General features: G+C 47.6%; 6 protein-coding genes across 6 annotated transcripts; 4 read left to right on the top strand and 2 right to left on the bottom strand.

The window, feature by feature from the left end:
- Positions 1–1778: 1778 nt before the first annotated feature.
- N7509_004458 (PLAC8 family protein) lies at positions 1779–2357 on the top strand (the record flags this gene model as incomplete). Its single annotated transcript, XM_056629095.1, has 2 exons — positions 1779–2074; positions 2150–2357. 2 exons carry the CDS (start codon positions 1779–1781, stop codon positions 2355–2357), a joined length of 504 nt encoding a protein of 167 aa, XP_056491829.1.
- A 545-nt stretch (positions 2358–2902) lies between these two features.
- Positions 2903–3673, top strand: N7509_004457 (uncharacterized protein; the record flags this gene model as incomplete). Its single annotated transcript, XM_056629094.1, has 2 exons — positions 2903–3556; positions 3620–3673. The coding sequence occupies 2 exons, from the start codon at positions 2903–2905 to the stop codon at positions 3671–3673; spliced, it is 708 nt and encodes a 235-aa protein (XP_056491828.1).
- A 1125-nt stretch (positions 3674–4798) lies between these two features.
- Positions 4799–7805, bottom strand: N7509_004456 (uncharacterized protein; the record flags this gene model as incomplete). The annotated part of the gene is made up of 10 exons (XM_056629093.1): positions 4799–4890; positions 4954–5283; positions 5342–5577; positions 5636–5753; positions 6158–6360; positions 6411–6575; positions 6631–6909; positions 6965–6992; positions 7045–7421; positions 7645–7805. The coding sequence occupies 10 exons, from the start codon at positions 7803–7805 to the stop codon at positions 4799–4801; spliced, it is 1989 nt and encodes a 662-aa protein (XP_056491827.1).
- Positions 7806–8691: 886 nt separating this feature from the next.
- N7509_004455 (transketolase family protein) lies at positions 8692–11000 on the top strand (the record flags this gene model as incomplete). Its single annotated transcript, XM_056629092.1, has 4 exons — positions 8692–8837; positions 8899–9008; positions 9078–10075; positions 10131–11000. The coding sequence occupies 4 exons, from the start codon at positions 8692–8694 to the stop codon at positions 10998–11000; spliced, it is 2124 nt and encodes a 707-aa protein (XP_056491826.1).
- A 382-nt stretch (positions 11001–11382) lies between these two features.
- Positions 11383–13239, bottom strand: N7509_004454 (Major facilitator superfamily domain general substrate transporter; the record flags this gene model as incomplete). The annotated part of the gene is made up of 4 exons (XM_056629091.1): positions 11383–12471; positions 12526–12654; positions 12710–12899; positions 12965–13239. 4 exons carry the CDS (start codon positions 13237–13239, stop codon positions 11383–11385), a joined length of 1683 nt encoding a protein of 560 aa, XP_056491825.1.
- A 3209-nt stretch (positions 13240–16448) lies between these two features.
- On the top strand, positions 16449–18304 carry N7509_004453 (flavin-containing monooxygenase; the record flags this gene model as incomplete). Its single annotated transcript, XM_056629090.1, has 4 exons — positions 16449–17281; positions 17344–17877; positions 17934–18088; positions 18168–18304. 4 exons carry the CDS (start codon positions 16449–16451, stop codon positions 18302–18304), a joined length of 1659 nt encoding a protein of 552 aa, XP_056491824.1.
- Positions 18305–18507: the final 203 nt, after the last annotated feature.

The raw sequence follows: 18507 nt of genomic DNA, 5'->3' as shown, positions 1-18507 counted from the left end.
ATTTCATCACTGTCTTTCGTCAGATGATCTCAGACCTTATATACCAGATCAGCTTCTTCGCCTTGGCTTTTCGGTCCATTATGTGTTGCATTTGCTGCTGGCGGTCTCGGGTTTTCATCTCAAGCGAATGTCACCACAATATGGTGTGCACCTCCTTCTGCTGCCCGATTTGGACTATTTAGTTGAGGCTGAACGACATTTAAGCATTGCTGTTACCGAGGTTGCGGCGACAGACCCTCATTTACACCAAGATAACTGCCACATACTCTATGTGGCGTCTGTGTTTATTTTCATCTGTTCCCTTGCTCGAGGTCCTCAACCTAGGGAGTATTTGGCTTTTCGCGACGACGACGATACACCAGGACTTTGCCTTTTTACGGGTATGCGATCAATCCGAGAGGCCAGTAATAACCTGGGAATCTCAACGAATATCTCGGAGGTGCATCCTCATGAAGGGCCAGGAACATCCCGATCTTCGCAGGAAGAATTGGTACCGGTTCCTAATTCTTCACCGAGTGTTTCAACAGAGTACAAGGGATGTTCCACAAAGCATTATTCGGAACCACTGAATTCGCTGAAAGTTTTCATATTGGACACATTCCCGTCATCCCACCCTCGTCATTCCACCTACCTCGATGTGTTTGACTTGCTTCAATCACGCTATAATTCTATACATGGCGGCCCTGCATCTATTGAAAATTCAGAGTTATGGCCTCAGATATTCAGTTGGCTATATTTGCTTCCCGATGCCTTTGTCCATGAAATGCAACAAAAACAACCGGTTGCACTATTACTGTTCTCCTATTTTGCAGTACTGTTGAAGGAGCTTGACTTCGTTTGGTTTATTCGAGGGTGGCCCTTGCATATCGTGCAGGGAAGCGCGCGTTATTTGGAGCAGCCTCATCTATCATATCTGGAATGGCCTCTCGATAGACTTAGATCGACTGGATCTCCCCAGTCGAATTAGCTTTATACCATCGGAAAGGTCAAAGTATCATATGAGGACATGCACAAAGCAGAACACAAAATAGCTTCAATGAGTCTAATGCGCCAATAATGAAAGTCCACAAGCACCGTGGCCTTCAATGTGTATTCTGAGCCCAGTTACAGAGACAAGTCAATTATGGAGAAGGAGCTTGAACTTCCAGAAGCGTTGGAGATTGGTGGACAGTGGTCATATTATGTATTATTTATAATTCGGTCGTGGCAGCTATTCAACATAATCAGCATTTGAATGAAACAACAGCTGTTCAAAGCCTGCATAGTTGGCACATGAAGTAGATTATACGGCGATTTCACCGAAACATGAAGTTCACCCGAAACTGGGTTTCTTTCTTAAACCTTCTCCACCAGACCCCTTTTTATTAAAAAAAAAAGAGTGGCAAACACCCCGAAATTTACCCTTATGGTTAGACAAGCAAATAAGCAAACACACGAGTCATCAATGGAAGGCGCTCTGGAGCTATTTGTGGGCCTCGGAGCAGAGCAAGTGGAGACAGCCTCACAACATCCCCACTTCGAGGTCTTTGCTGGGAATGATTGACCGCAATCAAACGAATACGCCCTTCCTAATGGAGATTCTGTACTATGATCCAAGAAATTCGGATTCTCTCTTCTGACCGCTAATGAATTATTTCTAAATAGCTGATTGCCCTCAATATATAATAAGATGGAAAAGCCTGGAAGCATTCTCCCCTCGCATTTCTACTTCTCCAAATTCCTGGGATCGAGACCGAGGCCGAGTTACGCACTACTGTTCGTCAGGAATTCACTACCAAATGGCCGATCAAACGCAGAAGGTATATAGGGCTTGGCCGAGTGACCCTCCCACATACCACCAAGCGTGCTCAGGCTCGTCCAATATCACGCAAAGTCGGAAATGGAACTATTCTCTTTTCGACTGTTGTTCCCCAGGGACACTCTGTGAGTCTCTACGGGCCCATGAACCCCAAGTGCGCCGGTCTAACAAGATCCAGGTCTCACAAGCTGCTGTCTACCTTGCCTTACATATGGCAAAACACAAGCGAGAATCACAGATCCAAAGCTACAAAACTTTAGCTATGTCAACGGCTCCGTAAGCTTTCAATAAAATTTAGTAACATTATGAAGCTAACCTTGCTTGACAGTGCGCCATATGGAGTTTCCTCAGCTTCGGTGCCGTGCAGTGGATCATGCAAACCATCACTCGTGGTGAGATGCGGCAACAATATGGCATTGAGGGCTCTTGTTGTGGTGATTGCTGCGTGTCGACATTCTGCGGCTGCTGTGCTCTCATTCAAGAGGAGAAGGAGGCAGAGCTTCGATCTCGACCTGAGCTTGTTGGCTACCAGAAACCAGCAGGAATGGCCATTCCTTAAAAAATTATCTCTGGTTTTCGACCTGACCTCTCACGTCTTTTGATTTTCGATCTGTACCAATGCTTTCTCTCTTGACTATTTTCATTTTTCGATATTCTCTAGCCTGTCTCTCGTCTGTCATACATTCATTGTATTTTTTTTATTTTATTTCTTATTAAAATTTGGCAGGAGATAATCTTGAGTTTTTTATTATTTTTGGATTTCAAGTTCTATTCAAGCAACACCAATACTTTGTTCTCATGTCAATTATCTGACGTCACTACTAGTATCTTCGAGTAAACCCTTCCGGCAAAATGAATCAAATCGACCCGATTTGACCTGAGAAGTTTAATGTGGGGCTAGTATTGTGTCTCGTGGCCTGGTTTTATCTCATTTGGCCCCCGATCTTCACATACATAGGGCCGAAGGCCCTCTTCCTGTGAACTTCGCCCCATTTCCTCGTAATTGTCCTGAAATTAATTTAGTTCTACCATGTACAAGAGCAATCCCGCCAGGCTCCAGAATACTATCTAGTGGTTCCTCGCCAGTTCCTTCACTTAATTACTATGGCTTTTAATCGGAAAATCGAATCTGCTCCATTCGAGGTAGCATTGCGACCGGAGCACATCAGCGAGTTCGAGCGTCGGCTGTATCTCCAACCGCGGTACGACGCGAAGGCCATCGATGAGTATGTTGTCAAGTTTGATAGCGACGACACAACACTCATTACCGCCAGTGGCCCCAAGTACGATAAAAAGGGCGTGAGAGATATCCGTGACGCTTCAGGGCTTCCATTATTCGAATGTGAAAAGATCTGGGCACCCGCGTGGCGCAAGCGGGGACCCTGGATTATTCGATTACCAGGTAGCAATGGCAGTAGCAAAGCCGGAGATAAAGCCTCAGAAATCGCAAATACCCGGAGAACGAATGCCTATTGGGTCAATAGGTTTGACATGACATTTCGCAATGCCGCAGCCCGAGATGTGAAGGGGGAAGCTGAGGCAATGGTCACGCTGCATATTCGGTCCTCGAATGCATTATTTTGTAACTGGATAGTCTCGCTGGGTGACAGGATTGTTGTCCATATTCGAGAAAGCGTCGACAGAAACAAGCGTCAGGACCCAACTGGTCGGTTTATCAGAAGCGTACCAGCACAGACGGAGCTGTACAAACGATTAACGCTGGATGTGATCGTGGCTGAAAATTTTGATCTATCGTTGGTAAGTTCCTTTGTCATGCCTTTCATCCGACTTTGTAAACCAGTAAATAATAACACATCATAGGCTGCTCTAATCGCCGTCATGGTGTCAGACATGACATTCTCTATGCAGAAATAGACACGAGTAGTGCCAACGACCTGTGACTAATTGCTGAGCCGTGATACCCAGGTGCATGTATATAAGGATCCAAGAGCCCATCTTCTATTTCGAAAAGAATATGCGCCGATGCATACATATCGGATAATGTCTGGCAACGCCTGGCGCTCTCCTTCCGTTCTAGTGCTCACCCCCTCGCCCCTTTTGCTCCCTGAGTAGAATTGAGGACGTTCTTGGCCCAGCCTAAGCTGCTGTAACCAGTGATAATTATGAAATCAGATTGACCACTCACCGAACCTGACTTAAGCACCCTGATCTGATCATTGACCCTGACTTTTTCAATCCTTGATTGCTTATCAAGCTACTTCATCCTATGGCAGACTAAATAAATAGGCTCAATAAAATCCAACATACTAGCTCAACTATTGTACAATTAGCGTCGTGAAGTTGCCACTAAGTTTCTCCTTCGCAATCAAAATTTACTTGAACAATTTTGTCCATTGCACTCTCCGCCATTTATTGAGATCCCTGCCAAATCGAGCAAGGATGTTGGGGATTAATTCGCGATTAACACTCGCTTCTGTTGATCCGATTTCCCTTCGTACTTGTAAGCCCCTCTTTCGCAGCTCCATCAATTCAAGGTCTGGATCACAACAAGTGTCATCGCTAAACTCTACTGCTACCATACTGGCTGTCTTTGAAGACCTTTCCCTATAAGGGGATCTGTCAACCCGGCTTTACTAATGCCTCGATCACTTTAAGAAGCCCGGGAAATGTATCCGTCAGAATCTGGCCATGGTCACATAACTGTAATTACTAGGCTGAGAATATGACCCTATCTCTGGCGGGGCAAAAGTAGAAGCGTACGGATCTAAAACTGTGCGTGCTCACGTTTTTGCCGAATGGCAAATTTGGTCCATTTTCCGGCTTGAAACTCTCAGTCTCAGACCCCGAAATTTGACGTTTACAAATTAGCTGAATTGGCGGCCCGTGTATGTAGCTCTAATGAATATGGTACAAAAAAAAATCCTAAGTGAGTTGAAAGGCACGTCGTTCCATAATTAATATAAATAAAGCAGATAGACATAGATTTAGAAGCTGCAACTGTAAAACAAAGAAACCTAATACAGTATGACTATAGCAAGCTCAGCGGAAGCTTTCCTGTTTCCTAAAAGCCCCCAATTTGACCCGAGAGACTCGAGACATCTTCTCCAGCACAGGCGTTTCCAGACGAAGGACTGTTTCCCGGTAGCAGGTCCCCGTCATCCATTGGTATGAGCATGCAATAGCCCGTTGCATACCCACCTCCACTGCACACAAAAGAAGCACACTCGGCGGTCGGGCTGCTTCGAATAGAGTAACGGTCATCGTATTAGTATCTACCAGTGTGAAGATTCTCATCCCATTAGAGGCTTCGTTCCTCGCCGCTTGCTCAATTTTTGTCCGAATTATCGGGTCCTTAATTGGGTCTTGTCCTACACACTCATGCGAATCATTCTTGTCGTGTCGGGATAGGGAGGAACCATATGGGCTCCAGCGGAGTCGACGCATTCGGGCACCGAATATTTGAGACTCGATTGTCTCCAAATCTGCGTATCCTTCAAATCCAAAAAGCCAGGCTTGGGAGCCCCCTAGTTGAAAATTGGTAAGTTTTTAAGAGAAAATGACAGATTTGGCCCGCCAACTTACAGAACTTCCCACGATATAAGAGGCGAGTAAGATATGGTGAAAGAAGAAAGGTTGCCAGCGCAACGATCATAAGTATAAGGGCAACGGCTTCGAAGAATCGCGACCACGAAAGAAGAGCATGGAGCTTATGCAACGTTTCAATGCCGGGGACTTCATTCTGGACATGTGTGCCGATTTTATCGTCGGCGGCGACTGCAATGGCTTTTTCAATGGTGAGATACCCGAGAGATCCGTATCTAGAGTCTTGAGTACACCGATAGCATCTAGAGTCGTTCTCCACATTATTACACCCACGATGAGAAAGAACGGGGCTCCATGAAGTAGAATCTGGGTGAAAATTCGCCTGGCTGAGCTTGCCCGTCGGGCGTTGACTTTGCGAAATCGATCCCAATGGACTGTAGCGCCAAAGGCTCTGTCGATTAGAACGGTGTCATTCTCGCAGATGCCAGTTTCGAACAGTGCCACTCCAGAAGTAACATTGATTACATTTGGCGCCGAGGTAGCACTTTACGAGAGATTCAAAATTCCTATTACTATCGCACTATACCCATGTTGACATCTACTCGTAGCTACTAAGCCTGAGCCTGAGCGCCCTCATAAAAGCAGCGGTAGCCCAAATAGGAAACCCTCGGTTGGGCAACATTATTTTGTCTGTATTGCTGCATGTAGTTTCAAACGACGTGGCGAATTTATAACGCGATCAGCTCTTTTTCCAGTCCTCGCTTCTTGATTCCATCTCTTCGACGGATTTCAGAAAACGCTTCAGCCCTTCTTCCAATGCGCCCTCTCCCACGGTGAACGTGATTCGAAACCAACCATATTCCTCCGCCATATATACGTGGCCGGGGGCGATCATGACCCCGTTTTTCATGCAAATATCTGCTATATCCTGCTCGAGTTTGAGGTTAGAATGGGCATCTGGGGACGTGGCTTTCAAAGGACCATAGTCCGAATGCCGAACAGACGATTTAGACCCAAGCAAGTGCCGAAGGTCGACCCAGAGGAATAGTCCTGCATTCCTGATGAATGATCAGTTTATGCCACAAGCAACTGTATACCTCCTACATACATATCAAAATATGGAATACCGTGCTGAGATAGAAAGCCACTGATTGTCTGGTATCTATTTAGCATGCGAGCCTTTTTTTGCGTCATGAATCTGTCCAACCACAACTGGTCTTCCAACATAGCAGCCCAAGCATCCTGTAGGACATGCGGTGACCAGGAAAATATCCTAGTTGAGGCACGAATAAGCAAGCCATCGTAATTGATAAACTGAAAGCACCTACCCAATACTAGACATCGACCCTATAATACCCTCGTTTTTTGAGCAGACGAATCCCATCCGCAATCCATTGGCACAGAAGTCTTTGCTCGCACCATATAGGACATGCATGCGAGTTGGGTCGATGATATTGTCCAAGTCCAAACTGAGGACAGAAGTAAACGAAGTTGCCGCTGGAATTGCAGGGTTCGAGAACACAGAGAAGGCATATATCTCGTCGGAAATGAAGTGCAAATTGTTGTCACCACAGAAAGCAGCAAATTCTTTTAAAGTTTCGGGGGGGCTATGTCGTGTTGATCAGTATGTGAGGCTGTGGACAAGCAAAGCATCTATCGTACATAGCATCTCCCAAGGGGATTATGAGGACTAGGTGGTGTATTAGTGCTAGAGAGCATGCAGAGCATCAGAAGCGACCCACTTGGAAACAAGAAGTGCGCGGATCGTAATACCATCCTGCCTCGCCCAGAAAGAGCAGCCTTCAAGGCAACCTTATTGACCTCTGGCTGAAAAAGGTCATTAATTCCGGTGTACCCTTCAACACCCTCATACTTGACACCGACGACATGGACATTACTCCTGTTCAAAAGATCGAAATTGAAACCATTGTACAAAGGCTGAGGAATCAGGACCCCCTCACCCTCATCACAGATGGAAAATGCGAGTGCATCAATAGCACTCGCACATCCTGGGGTAACTATTATGTTATCATAAGTGATTGTGGAGCGTGAACCAAACTGATGGTTCAACAGCTCAGCTGCAGCATGTCGAAGACGACGAGAACCACGCGGACCTGTACTATAAGTCAAGTGCTCAACAGGAGACACTGTCATCTGTGGATATCTTCGTGAGTGATTAAATATTGATTGTTCAAAGCTGAATGACCGACCTGAGTACGAATAAATTCGCCAACCTCCTTGTGCATGAGACTGTTCTCGGCTAGACGAAGAATAATCCTGACGCGCCGTGTTGTTGGTGATGAATTCACTGGGTGCATCCAAAGGGTGTAAAGAGAACATACATTCCATTCGGATTATTTGGTGACCACGGGTTTCCCATGGTCTTTTCTCGGGGCCCCCAAACATCTCGATGGGCAAAGTTGGTCGCGCCTCGCTGCGATAAGCGGAAGTCGCTAGTTACCGGCGGTGCCGAACTGTCATTGGAATTAATGGTGGCTTGCATGATTGAATTTCCAAGACTGTCAGCTGTTAATTAAGGCAGATGAAAATTAGAAATGAATTTCTGTTCGATCAGATGAGCTAAGGAGAAGATATATCAAGACAAATGGAGTTGGGGAGATCCCGTCGGGTGATGTTCCGACCGGAAGGGTGGACCGGGGAGAAGCCATCGGCGTCTTCAAGTTCAACTTGATTGCCCAGGTGCCCAGGTGAACCCTAGGACTTCAATGAGCTCAAACTTCAATTTGAAGTCATTACTAGTAGTACTAGTAGTGCTAGTACTCGACTCCGGGGCTGGCAGGCGGGGGTTAGTAGTAATAATTTTGATGATCGGATCCGCATCAAAATATATATCAGGTACCTACTAGCGAGCTGGACTCGCTCCCCTCCGTACATGTCATGGGATCCTTACGACGAAGACTGACATACTAATCGTGGTGCTCAGGATGTGATTATGATCAATTTGATACCCGCAATGCGCATCATTTTGTTTAACTGCTTTAACTGTGGGGGTACAAGGTACTACTGTACTAGTTTTAAAATACCAGAAAGGGTAGAAATAGCCCTTGACTCGGAAGGCACTCGGCGAGCAATTTTCGGGCCGAGCGGAGGCAATGCTGGGGTGGTTGCCGCTTCCTAATTGGGATGCGGGGGAATTGGTACGGATTACATCAGCAGTGGGTGCGGCTGCCTGTTTAGTGGGAACTCATTCATTCTTTCCTAATCGGGCTATCTTTGTCGATGCAGCCCAGTTGGGAAGGCGCGAGCTCCCGAGCTCCCCAGGTTTTAAAAGGAAAGAGAAGGAAGGTGCGAGGCGGGGGAATTTCTTGGGGAAATCTTCAACTTCGTCTTCATCTTCACTTCACTTCTCTTCTTCTCTTCACCCCACCATGACACAAACCAACGGAGTCCAGAAGGCTGTGCCCTCTGCCCTCCCATTGGTGCAGAAGCTGTCTGGTGACCATGACTTGGTCCTCAAGACTTTCCGTCTGCTCATTGCCGACCTGTGTCAACAGTTCAGCGGCGGTCACCCTGGGTAGGTTCATGTTATCATTTTGCAAAAAAATAAAGACTGCATTCTAACCATGCTACTATAGTGGCGCCATTGGCATGGCTGCGATTGGTGTTTCGCTGTGGAAGTACGTGATGCGCTACGCTCCACACTCCCCGGACTTCTTCAACCGTGATCGGTTTGTTCTATCCAATGGTACGTGAAAGCGCCCTGATACTCGAACTCGCCTAGCGAAACTCATTATATTGACAATCGTCTCCAAAGGCCACACATGTCTATTCCAGTACAGCTTCCTCCACCTAACCGGCTACAAGGCTATGACTTTTGACCAACTCAAGTCATATCACTCCGATAGAGTGGATGCGCTCTGCCCTGGCCACCCCGAGATTGAACACGAAGGTGTGGAGGTGACCACGGGTCCATTGGGCCAGGGTATCGCGAACGCAGTGGGTATGGCTATGGCCACCAAGAACTTGGCTGCCACCTACAACCGCCCTGGATTTGACGTCGTTAACAACCACACCTGGTGTATGATCGGAGATGCCTGTCTACAAGAGGGTGTCGGTCTCGAGGCGATCTCTCTCGCTGGTCATTTCCGTCTTAACAATCTTACTGTCATTTACGACAACAACCAAATCACTTGCGATGGATCCGTGGACCTTACCAACACCGAGGATGTCAATGCCAAAATGCGTGCCTGTGGATGGGACGTGATTGATGTCCAGGATGGTTGTTTCGATATCGAGGCAATTGTCCGTGCTTTGGAGCAGGCTCGGGCCTCCAAGGAGAAGCCTACTTTCATTAATGTTCGCACCGTCATTGGTCTCGACAGTGCAGTCGCTGGTACTGCAACTGCCCACGGTGCCGCCTTCGGAATTAACAATGTTGCTGAAATGAAGACGCTTTACGGTTTTAACCCCGAGGAGCACTTCATCATTGGTGATGTTGTTCGCCAGTTCTTCCAGGATCTCCCTGCTCGCGGAGAGCAACATGTGCAGGAGTGGAACCAGCTTGTGAATAATTATACAGCTCAGAACCCGGAGCTCGGAGCGGAATTCCAGGCTCGTGTGCGAGGTGAGCTGCCGGCTGACTGGAAGCAACACATTCCCACCTCTTTCCCCGAGAAGCCAACTGCCTCTCGCGCCTCCAGCGGTTTAGTCTTTAACCCGATCGCCAAGGAGTGCAAGAACTTCATGGTCGGTACAGCCGATCTGTCCCCATCAGTCAACATGATATGGCCCGGCAAGGTTGACTTCCAGCACGTAAGCTTGAAACCTGACTCTCACATGATTTGGCATATGACTGACAATAGAATAGCCCGACTTGCGTACTACCTGCGGCATTAACGGAAACTATTCCGGTCGCTATATTCACTATGGTGTCCGTGAGCACGCCATGGCTGCCATCTCCAACGGTCTGGCTGCATTTTCCCCGAATACAATTATCCCGGTCACCTCTTCATTCTTCATGTTCTACCTCTATGCCGCCCCCGCCGTCCGGATGGGCGCCCTGCAGCACCTGCAGATCATCCATGTCGCCACTCACGACTCTATTGGCATGGGTGAGGATGGTCCGACTCATCAGCCTATTGAACTTGCTGCTCTGTACCGCGCTATGCCTAACATCTTGTACATCCGCCCCGGTGACAGCGAGGAAACCGCTGGTGCATGGACCGCCGCTATCGAAGCGAAGAAGACCCCGACTATTATCTCCACATCACGCCAGACTCTCCCTCAACTCCCCCAAACACGACGCGACGGAGTGGCCCATGGTGCGTATGTTCTCTCAGAGGATGAGTCGGCCGTTGTTACTCTGATCGGCGTTGGCGCTGAGCTTTCATTTGCTTTGGAAGTGGCTGAGAAGCTGAAGGCCCAGGGTATCGCTAGCCGTGTTATCAGTTTCCCCTGCCAACGTCTGTTCGAGAAACAGTCGCTCGAGTACAAGCGTGATGTTCTCCGCCGTGACCGTGGCATCCCTGCCGTTGTGATCGAGCCCTATGCACCCAACGGATGGGAGCGCTACGCAGATGCTGGTATCTGTGTAAAGCGTTTTGGCCACAGTCTCCCCGGGAAGGCAGCTTATAAGTACTTTGGCTACGAGATTGATACCTTGACCACCAAGGTTTCCGGCTACTTAAGCCAGGTTAAGAAGGATAAGCTGCTTCGTCATGAGTTTGTCGAGCTCTGAGGTCTGTCCCATCTTAGGTTTTGTTTTGTTTAATTTACGATAAGCCCTGTTTCTGGTGTAGGGTTAGCGTTGGATTTCATATAGATCGGTTGGAAAATATTTGGATGTATATAGCCGCATTTTAGTTGCATGTGAATGGTTTACGGGCACAATTCCTGATGACTTGAATTAAAAATGTCATTTCATAGTACTGAAGTATGTATGCAGCTATAAGAACTCGTAGCAATCACTAGCATGTCTCATAGGCTCAAGGTTCTCCAGCTAGACACCAATACCGCCCAGGCTCTGAGCACCATTTCCCTCTCCAGAAGGCCGATGACGATCAACAAATACCTGTACTACCTAGTAGTTACTACTAACTAGTAGTAGAATAGCCGGTCCATCACACGCGGCCCGAAGGATCGACTTTATCGACTCGCTCAGAATGTTCGGCCGTCCCTTGGGATTGACCGACCATCTCCATCTTGTCCTCGACAAATTGATCACGCTCATCAGCATCCTTGTTTCCGTATAGTCCAATCTTGTACCACGGCAGGGCAAAAAGGCGATCCATACTCTCCAATGAGCGACCGGCCGTTTCGGGGATACTAAACCAAACCCAAATGCCACCGATGATAGTAATAGCAGCAAAGCACCAGAAAGTACCCTTGGGATCAATTCCTCCCCGTGCAACAGGTAAAAGCATATTAGGCACTGCGCGTGCGTTGCCATATTGGTTAGCAAAATGCAAAGTCATTGCCATAGAAGTGCAAAGGGCACGAATTCGCAGTGGGAACAACTCTGCAGTCAGAAGATACTGCATGGAGTTCCATCCTAAGGCCCATCCAAAGCCTGAGAGATAGATCATTGCAATAGCACCTTCACTAGCGCCCTTTTTATTTTCTGGTAGCTCGAAGCCATCGACGACACCCATTTCAGGAACTGCGCTCAAAAAGCCAGCAATGTACACCATTGAGATGGCTTGAAGCGTAATGCCGATAAGAAGAGCACGTTTGCGTCCGATGACATCGACCAGGAACAAGGTACAGGCAATAGCGGCCACTAATTTAACAATTCCGAAAATCGCACTGACGAGAAGACTCTCGTTGCTGCCAGTAATACCGAGCAATTTGAACAAGTCCGGTGCGTAAACAGTAATACTACCAGCACCAGACCACTGGGACAGGATTTGTGCCATAAATGTCAAGTAGACCCGGTAGAGGTTCGATGGGACGCAGAAAGCCTCTTTAATGACACCAATCGCGCCGGATCCCATGGTAGCTTCGAGCTCGGCTTCATGGGTTGCTTGGATAGCAGTAAATTCGCTAACAACGTACTCATGCTCTGGGTTGAGACCACGAAGCTTTGAGAGGTTTTCGATCGCCTTTTCGTGTTGACCTCGTTTAACAAGATAACGAGGGGATTCGTGTTGGAAGAATGAGAGGATGAAGATGATTCCTGCGAACATGATGTGGATGCTCGTGGGGACAAGCTTAGTACTGTCAGCATTAATGGGTCAACGTGCTGGAGCCTTTTCTTCACATACCCATCGGTTATGAGTTGTGTCGCCGATATTTAGCTCACAGCCATAGTTGGCAAAGTAGGCGAGTACGATACCGAGGTAGACGAAGCCAGTGAACACGCAAGTACAAAGACCTCGAACGGAAGCAGGTGCCTGTAGAGAAGGTTAGTTTCGCGTCCACGAGATCAATGAAAGAGAAATAACATACAATTTCAGCGAGATATACTGGGCCCACGACAACAGTCTGACCAACACCCAGTCCGGCAATAAAACGCCCGGCGTAAACAGCGCCCAAACTACCTCCATTTCCCATGAAGATGGCAATTCCAATAATCCAAAGAACACAAAGTTGACGAGTCGCCCAGATACGGCCAATGCGGTCGCAAACTAAGAATGCACTACATGGTTACATCGAGTTAGCAAATCTCAAAAGCTGATTCGATGGCGTGGAGGCCCGACATACAAAAGAGCCCCGCCCACAGAACCGATCTGCACCATGGCAGTAACATCTCCTTTGATGTTTGTCTGTTCCACTTCACTGTACGAGTCGTAGTTGATATATTTTTGAAAATCCTTTGAGTTGAACGCGCCCGATATCAAGCCTTCATCGACACCTCGGGCGGCACCCATAAGACCGAACGAAATAACAGCAAACCATAGTCTCCAGTTGAAGATTTGACTCGGCTCGCCACTATTTTTCAGTCGAAAGATATTGACTGGTTTCTTGGCCCCGGCCATGATGGACGTTTCCAAAGGAAAGACAGCAGGTTTTCGTGCAGGGAGTCGAAATCGGCAAGAGCAGTGTTGATCGAGTTGGCTATAGCTTTAAATTTCCGGGGAAAATCTGGGGCAGATGGAGAACGCAATATTTATAATGGGTAAATCCGGGGGCGGGGTGCATCTGATGCTGGCATGACAGCCAGATAGTCTCGAACACACCCACCCCCAGATTCATCCATCTCCATACTACACAACCCTGTCATTCCGATGCATCCCCCGTGCATCGCTATGAAAAGAACGCGGAAGTTGACCGAAAAATCCCGCAAAGGCATGGCCGAGAGGAATTTAGCTTTCGGCCAAGAGTTGTCGGAGCTTGGTTATAGCAACACGAAAAGACTGCCGAGACACGCTTTGATGTTGAGAGGAAGAATTTGGCGCTTGGCGGGCGGGGACGGCTGAGGTTCCAAGACTATCGCGGCTGTGGGTGTGCTATTCGATTGGGTACAAACGCCATATTGGTCGGCTTCTGTTCATTCAAGCCCAGATGCCAATTCTTGCGACAACGGAAATGAGAGACCTCGGACTCGTATGATTCTTGATGCTTTTCGTGCAATCTGCCGGTTTTCGGTCATTGGGAAGGATTGTTGTGTGGGTTTGTTGTCAATAGCTGCGATATCATTGGGGATTTTCGGCGAAATAAGGTCTAAGATCTCATCAGAGGTCAATACATGAGCCCCTATTCGTCTTGCAAACTCCGATTTCAGCATTTAATTAAGCGCCATGCCGAATAAACAACGATCCGATCACGAAATTTTGCATTGAAGGATCGTTGAATGGCCATCGGGCCGTTGGGAAGAGGTCATTCGGGATTTCCTCGGCTATACTTTCTGGCCCCATTGCCTGCGGCCAAATTTAGACCTTCAGCTACTAGGACTATTATAATATATCAACAGGTGAGATAATTGCAATCTATGAGCTTCAAGTTATGTATAGAGTCCCCGAGTATGTATGGATTGAAGGCTTCAAGACCTTTCACTTTTTGGTCCTCGGTCACCTTCCGAAAGGATATTGTGGTAAATACGAGCATTTTCCTAAAACCTCCAGCATATTGCCACCCTTGGCATGGCAGGCTCGAAATTAATAGCCAATGCTAGGTGTTACAAAGTAGTTATGGGCAATTGGCCCGACGGTGAACCTGGTGGTCCAATCCACTTCGTGGGATGGGAGTTTGCTTCTCGGCATACGTTTCGAGGTGAAAACAAGAATGCCCTCCGTCGTGATCAATACAGGGTTCTGTCCACTTGCGCATTGATGAAATACCTAGGCCTGGCCAGTGTGCGAGATTGTTTCCAAGGCCTCACGGGCGCACCTGGTCACGAATTAGTCCAAATGTGGTACTGGTGTCAGTTCTTTCCGTCAAAGAGGCACAAGACAACGAACAGACAAGTCATGGGCACACGGTATCGCAGACCTGCCTGCGAGGCCATTGCTAAATTGGGCCTTCAGCGCCAATCGGCTTCATGCGACTCTAATGGTATTAATGTCACCAGGGTGATCGGGTCACCCGGGACACAAGTACTATCCCGTGCGGCGGCAACCCGTATTACTCACGGTAGCATGCCGTAGCAGGTGTCCGAACTGTAAGAATTTTCAATACATCGGATATCGTTTGTCAGAGTACGGATGAGTGTGGAATAATATAGGTACCTTCAAGGCTGAGCCCTGTTTCCGTACTGGGCGACATCTGTCTCTCCCACTTGTAATTCTGGTTGAAATCCCAGTTACCACATAACGAGAACCATCAAGATGAGGAAGTTTTCCGGAAGGCGATTGCTTGCTCTGGGGGCTGGGCCCAAACCTCTGGTGAGGCCCGGCTCGATAGTCCTTTACCATCTGCTGTCACCAATCAAGGTTACCTGTATCTTCAAATCAAGTAGAATTACTTCGGCTGAAAATTTAAAAGGAAATAGGCTCATAGAAGTGCAAGGGGCTATCAACAGATTGTGATCCAATAATGCCATTGGCAGGATTGACCGCTCTTTGAGCTAGAAGTCATTTGAGCCATCCCAAAAACAGGCTTCTAATTCTTGGTTTTGGATCAGATTTGGAGTGATTTAACGAATTAGCCATTGGACTCGATTCAAATACCTGGTGACTCTGCTTTGCTTGATGTTCGAGATAATTCTAGTCAACTTCGGGCTGGTTGTTCGTGGGCGGTGGAGAGACTTGATCGTGTTGGGCCTCTGCCGAAGGGTAGTGAGGTTGTTATGGAGAGAACTGTGTTCGCTTATATTGAAGGGGATGATGATACTTGCAGGTCAATATCTGAGAAAAGTATTAGCCCGAGGAGAAGAAAAAAAAGAGACCAAAGCTCCTAGATACAGGTCTAGGCTGTGGATGCCTAAATTGATGCCACCCGCGTAAGCCATAACCCATAATAAACAGCTCGAGTTTGTTAAATTTGACGGCTTCCTGTGCTTAAATAACTTCTTCGACATCGTGGGAGGCTTGAGCAGAGCCGAGAATGAGAAGAAAGAGCTAGTGCACATGGCAGCCTCTGCTCCATGGACACTGCTACGTGCTCTTGGATATACTTGAGTGCTCCTAAAACAGAATACATACTGTCCAACACAACAACTTGAACTTTGTTGAATGCGTGTGAGACGAGTAGATAAGTACAAAATTCTACCGGTCTGGTGAACGGGATGATTGAAATAACCAAGTCCCCCTCCGTTAATCATTCAAGTTCTTTTTTCATTTTCCGAGTCCACATGCGCTAGTTAATCCGTTGGGGCCATTGGAAACTCCAAAAAACGTCAATGCAAGATTCATTACGCAGCATAATATGATTGCTCAGGAGATGCAGAGTGTGATAGAAGTTCGGGATACGATCGATATCAGGACAGATAACCTTGGAGGTTTGGAAAAAAAGAGTCTTCCCTGCTGATTGTCCGAGATGATATCCATATCTACACGAGTCATCCACTTAAAACACCGATGCCGTTTGGCGACCATGACAGCCTCGTCGCACTGTGTCGCACTGTGTCGCACTCAGACTGTCCCACTTAGTGAGGTACTAGAATCACGAGTGCCCAGGTGGGCTAGCATCGAAACTCAACGCAGTCTCGGAGAGATTAAAAATGAGGGGTTCGCCATCCCTTTGCAGACCCTTCGAGTCGACAAACCGCGAAGAGCGAAGAACAAAGCGACCGTGCAAAATAATCGCCATGCCATCAAATGAATCATCCCGGAGCGAGCCGATCCATATTGACCCTTCTCAATGGGCTTTCAAACCTCGGAAGTTGCGAGTCGTCTGCATAGGCGCCGGCTTTTCGGGTCTGATTTTGGCCTACAAGCTGAAGCACGAGCAACCTCTCGACTTTGTCGACTTCACAATCTACGAGAAGAATAGTAAGGTCGGCGGGACTTGGCTAGAAAACATCTATCCGGGAGTTGGCTGCGACGTTCCAGCGCACAGCTATATCTTCCCTTTTGAGCCCAATCCTTCGTGGAGCAAATGCTATGTTGGGGGTGCGGAGATCCAGGAGTACGTTCTGAATACGGTCCAAAAGTACGGATTGAGATATCCAATCCAATTTGAGACTCGCCTGATCAGTTCTATCTGGAACGAAGAAACCGGAAAATGGCGTCTGCAGCTAAGACAAGGTAATGGCAATGTGATTGATGACGAGGCAGATATTCTTATCAATGCGTCGGGAATTCTCAACCAACCCACAATGCCAAATGTTGAGGGCCTGAACAGGTTCGAAGGAAAGGTTCTTCATACCGGTGCCTGGGACCGCTCCTACGAATACAAGGGAAAGAGAATCGGTGTGATCGGAAATGGTTCCTCGGGGGTTCAAGCAGTACCAGCGCTACAACCGAATGCTGCCAAGATCATAAATTATATTCGCAATCCCACATGGATCTCCGTCAACCTATGTCCGGATATAACAAGGGACGGGACGAGTACGAACTTTGAGTACACCGAAGAAGAGAAAGCTCTCTACCAGAACAACCCCAAGGCATTTCTCAAACACCGCAAAGTTATTGAGTGCTCGTAAGCTTGACTCAATATCTCACCTAGGCAACCTTCTTTATTTGTTTACTGACAGCGAGAAGTGTCAACAAGGCGTACAGCCTAATGCAGACTGGCTCCGAACTGAATCGCTTTCTGTCCAACGCGACCGAGGGGCTTATGCGAGACCGTCTGAGCGAGAACCCGCAGCTAGTGGAAAAGCTGATTCTTAAGTATGATATTGGATGCCGCAGACTGAGCCCTGGTGATGGATATCTTGAAGCCCTGCAGCAGCCTAATGCCAGAGTGTGCTTCGAACCGATAGACGAAATTACACCGAGAGGCATCCGCGCTTCATCCGGAGAGGAAGACCTTGATCTGATAGTCTGCGCAACTGGATTCGATACGTCGTTCATCCCTCGATGGGAGTTTCTTGGTCGGAATAGTCGTCGGCTGGATAAAGAATGGAAAGCCTCACCAGAAGCTTATTTATCCATCTGCGCCGCTGCCGCACCAAACTATTTTATGTTCGCAGGGCCAAATTCCCCCATCGGCCATGGCAGTGTTCCCCAAATGCTAGCGTGGAGTGCCAATTACATCCTTAAATGGGTGCAGAAGATTGCCCGTGAAGACATCAAGTAAGTTTTGATTGCTTTAGGTGCATTCGCTTCCATTGCTGATTTATATCACGAAGATCCGCTGCGGTGACCGATTCTGTTGTTCGTAATTACAACCGTCGTGCACAGAGCGCTCTGAAGAATACAGTCTGGAGCGGAGGTTGCAATGCCTGGTATAACAATGGAAATGCCGTCACAGCCATGCATCCGGGCAGTGTTCTTCATTTCAAAGGTAATGCCAAATTTCAATATCTAAGACCCCTTAGGGCCATAATTACCTACTATGTGTCGAAATTAACAAATCAATATAGAGGCCATTTCGGAAATTTGCGGCGAGCATTTTGATATTCGATATAATACTTCCGATCCTTTCGCTTTTCTCGGAAATGGAGAGTTGGAATGGGAACGAGAAGAGGGGGCAGACCTCGGGTTCTACCTCCAACAATGAGAGAAGCACAACTCGCATGGAAACGCGTCTAAGGGGTGATGTAGTCAAGATGCACTGGTGTAGGTCAAAAGGAAAGTTTGTTCTGGCATTCTGAAAATCCCTTATCCAGTCTAGAGCTCATCAGTTCATTTGACTGATTGCAAAATGGGGGGACACCCTTTAGTGGTAAATTCTAAAGAACCATCTAAAACGTAGTGACATTC

The sequence above is a fragment of the Penicillium cosmopolitanum genome (assembly GCF_028827165.1).
Source record: "Penicillium cosmopolitanum strain IBT 29677 chromosome Unknown utg000005l:1.0-4006212.0:1.0-4009387.0, whole genome shotgun sequence".
In the NCBI taxonomy this organism is placed as follows: domain Eukaryota; kingdom Fungi; phylum Ascomycota; class Eurotiomycetes; order Eurotiales; family Aspergillaceae; genus Penicillium; species Penicillium cosmopolitanum.
The sequence above is the reverse complement of the archived record's forward strand: the minus strand, read 5'-3'. Positions and strand labels throughout refer to the sequence as shown.